Source organism: Poecilia latipinna, unplaced genomic scaffold (genome assembly GCF_001443285.1).
Source record: "Poecilia latipinna isolate Pla-1442-1.1 unplaced genomic scaffold, P_latipinna-1.0 Scaffold1262, whole genome shotgun sequence".
NCBI lineage: Eukaryota > Metazoa > Chordata > Actinopteri > Cyprinodontiformes > Poeciliidae > Poecilia > Poecilia latipinna.
Genome location: NW_015113878.1, coordinates 21,611 through 25,299, shown reverse-complemented (window position 1 = coordinate 25,299; position 3,689 = coordinate 21,611). Strand labels below are relative to the sequence as shown.

At 38.4% G+C, this 3,689-nt stretch overlaps 1 protein-coding gene across 6 annotated transcripts in view; it reads left to right on the top strand.

Moving 5' to 3' along the window:
* slc41a1 (solute carrier family 41 member 1) overlaps window positions 1-2,186 on the top strand; it is a 57,187-nt gene extending 55,001 nt beyond the window's left edge. For all 6 annotated transcript variants that reach the window (XM_015054588.1, XM_015054585.1, XM_015054587.1 and 3 more), the window contains one exon: window positions 1,474-2,186. In XM_015054588.1, the coding sequence (XP_014910074.1) occupies window positions 1,474-1,659 (186 nt within the window). In that variant the 3' untranslated portion in view covers window positions 1,660-2,186. The remainder of the gene's footprint in view (window positions 1-1,473) is intronic.
* The last annotated feature ends 1,503 nt before the right edge of the window (window positions 2,187-3,689 follow it).

Below are 3,689 nucleotides of genomic sequence, written 5' to 3'. Positions count from 1 at the left end.
TAATTGTATTTCTGAACATGTTTTTGTAAACAGCTAAAATAACAAAACTTGTGTTACTGTCCAAATATTTCTGGCCCTAACTGTATGTTCTTTGCTGTTATCTTTCAGACCTTAAAGAGATCCATGATTAGCTGAACTAGTTGGCCTAAATATGTTGGAATTTTCCAGTTAACCTGGACATTGTGGTTAGTGATGCGTAAAAACTTAAAAAATTGTGTAACTTTATTGTTTTGTTTTGTTTTTTTCACTTACGAAGATCACCATCAGACGTGGTTGGTTGTAATCTACTGTTCACTATGTAGCTCCTGCTAACACCGTTAGCAGGAGCTAACATCATTACCAGGAGCTAACAAAACTTTAGCAGGAGGCAGCCCTATTAGCAGAAGCTAACACAAAACAGATTGGAGAATAATAAATGGATGTTTTCAGTGACAATGAAGCATCTTTATGTATTTTGTAAGTCACCATTTTAATATATCTGAGAAAATATTGGGTAACACTTTATTTGAAGGGGTGTGCATAAGACTGACATGACACTGTCATAAACATGACATAACATCTGTCATGAACATAAAGGAGTCTTTATGAATATTTATGACAGTTGTCATGAAGTGTCATTCGGTAAATAATGACACTTAATGCAAAGTTGCTCTAAAAGTTGCATTGAAAGTCCATTAAAAATGGCAACTTTGCATTACATTATCATAATTTACAAAATCATGCAAAGTTGGCACTTTTAATTGACTTTTAATGCAACTTTTAAAGCAACTTTGCATTAAAAGTGTCATTATTTACCGAATGACACTTCATGACAACTGTCATAAACATTCATAAAGACTCCTTTATGTTCATGACAGACGTTATGTCATGTTTATGACAGTGTCATGTCAGTCCTTCAAATAAAGTGTTACCAAATATTGTAATCATGATGCTAACTGTAAGCAGCTTGAGTTAGAAAATGGAGCTCTGTGAAGCATACTGTCGGATTCACATTTCCAAGCAGCACATCCACAAACACCAGCTTTTGTCCGAGTCTTTGTTCTTCCTCCGTTTTGTCCTCCTCATCTTCATTTCCTCTTATAATTTCACCATTTCCTTCTACTTCACCAATATCCCAGTTCAAATTGTAAGAGCTGAATGTTGCTTATTGAGCAAGTTGCTGTTTCTGCTGGATGGAGCGAGCGCACGTCGTCTACCCAGAGCATAAACAGTATGGCCACGTCTGTCCTGCGGTGTTACTGTTGCTTTCAAAGATTTTGTCCAGCAGGAGGATGTAGATTGTAGCATTTTTAAACTTTCATTGATGGCTGAATTCACTGGCTACAAAAACTGAAAGTAGAAAAATAATATTTTGTGGTCGATTTCCAATAGTGCAGGTTTTGTAATTGTGTCACAAAAATGCTTTAGCATCTTGGCAGATCGTGCCATATTGTTGAACCTAGGCACAATCCGCTAAAATTGTCTCTTCTGCAGGTTGCAATCCTCCTGTACCTGGCTGACTGGATGGTTCACTGGATGTGGGGCCGAGGCATGGACCCCGACAACTTCTCCATCCCGTACCTGACCGCTCTGGGCGACCTCCTGGGAACAGGCTTCCTCGCCCTCTGCTTCCACATGCGTTGGTTCATCGGGGACAGAGACTCTAATTTAGGCAACTGAATACATGCAAACGTAACGCACAAAAACAGAAAGAGAACCCTAGAACTTTCACATACTGTAAGCTTGCATGCAAAAACACAAAACAAACTTGATGAACATCACCCGTATGCCTGAGTCTGACAGCGGACATCTACAATAAAAGGGCTGATCTCCCGCAGGGCTCTGGATGATGTGTTCTTGGCAGAATCTCACCCTCAGGATATCAGGACGCTGTTTTACTGTCGGGACAGCACCAGCATGTAAATCCTGCTGTCACCACGGAACACAGACCTCTTCATCTCAACCCCCACCATGCAAAAAAACAAAAACAAACAAAAAACTCTGACCAATGATAGATCCAGCCTCACAGGCTCCGCTACTTAATCGTACTTAACACCTGAGTCCTACCACTTTTATTAATGTTCTTATTGTTAACAAACGATGCATTTGGTATGATTTGATATCTGTTTTATGTGCACGGCAAGTCCTCATTATTTTCAATGGGGATGTAAGCCCTTTTGTTTAAAGAAAAAAAAGTAGCAAAAAAATTTAAAAAATGAGCACAAAAACCCCACACATCCAAACAAGCCTAGAACGAACGCTTAATCACCAAGTGCTGTTGATTTAACTCTAAAGTCATGTCTTATGTTTTTGGTTAAATGCATTTCTTCTTCTCTGTTGTTATGCTTCATTATAGTAGCGAACGAGGCTCTGGTTTTATTTCAGGGGACTGGACCTAAATTGGTTTTTAGCACAGATTCCAGGTCTTGGTAAGATGCGCTCCCAGTGTTTACTGTCCCTCATAAATTATGTCAAAACTTAACAGACTGGAAGACAGTCCGTCAAGGTTTTGCTCATTCAGTGCAGTGAGAAATCTTCTCACCTTTTTCCTAATAGTATCGAACGTGCACGTGCAACATCCTTAGCGTCTACCGCTGGTTTATCTTTAACCCCTTTTAGATTCATTGTTGTAAAATTTGCCTTCATGTGCCTGTTGATGCATATTTCACCCACACCAAGGATCACATTGACAGCACTTGGCTGCCATTTAGCATTCAGATTTAGCATTTATTGCCAATTATATCTAGTTTAGGCTCGTTTGCATACTAAATATATTTAGAATAGTAATATCTACTTAATTTAGCACCTGCTTGACAGAAAACACACAAATAGCTTATATTTTTTAATGATTAACCGGTTCAGGTAGTAGCAGGTTAAATATTGGAACAGCACATGTTTGGTGCCTGTATTCAGAGAAAAATCCAGCCTTTCTGATATCAAACATGGATATGTTTTTGTCGGAGCACCTCAGAGCTTAGTGTGGAATGCTTAAGGTCAAGGAAGAAGCTTTTCTATGAGACTAGGTTCCTTGTTTGTTTTTTGGCCAGGGAAATCCTATAAAACAAAGAAAACTCAATACAATGCTATGCATATAAGTTAATCTTCAGAGTTCATTTTGGTGATGGGCTCCAAGGTTCAAAGGTAGTTTGATGGAAGCATTTAGCTGCCAGAGCTTGGAAATAAATTCAGAGGCAATATCTCCTTCATAAATGGGAAAAAGTTATTGTTATGGCAAGATGCAAAACTCATTATGTTTTGCATCTTGCCTTATTGTAGCTTACATATTGCTAAAACAAGAAATTTTCTCATCAAAGCGAGAAACTTTCTCATTGTAATGAGATACTGCTTCTGAATTTATTTCCCTGCTCTGGCAGTTAAGACGTTTCCGTAGATCTGGGTGTTTAATCATGCCCTTCTTAAATTGCTGGACATGCTGACACAGTGGTTTATCAGTCTGACAGCAGATTAAAGAGTTTATATTCTGTATGGAAACATAGGTCAATGTTGGCGGCATACTAATTAGTCTTTTTTTTTTTTAGTCAATTTCTTTTTTACTCTTAAGTAATTTGGTCAGGCATGGGCTGGTCACCAGTATCAAAGGAGATCTAAGTTTTTAGAAAGTAACCGTTTCAAAACCACAAAGATGGGGCTGAAACGATTCCTCGAATGATTCGAGTACCTCGATTACTAAAATTCCTCGAGGAAAATTT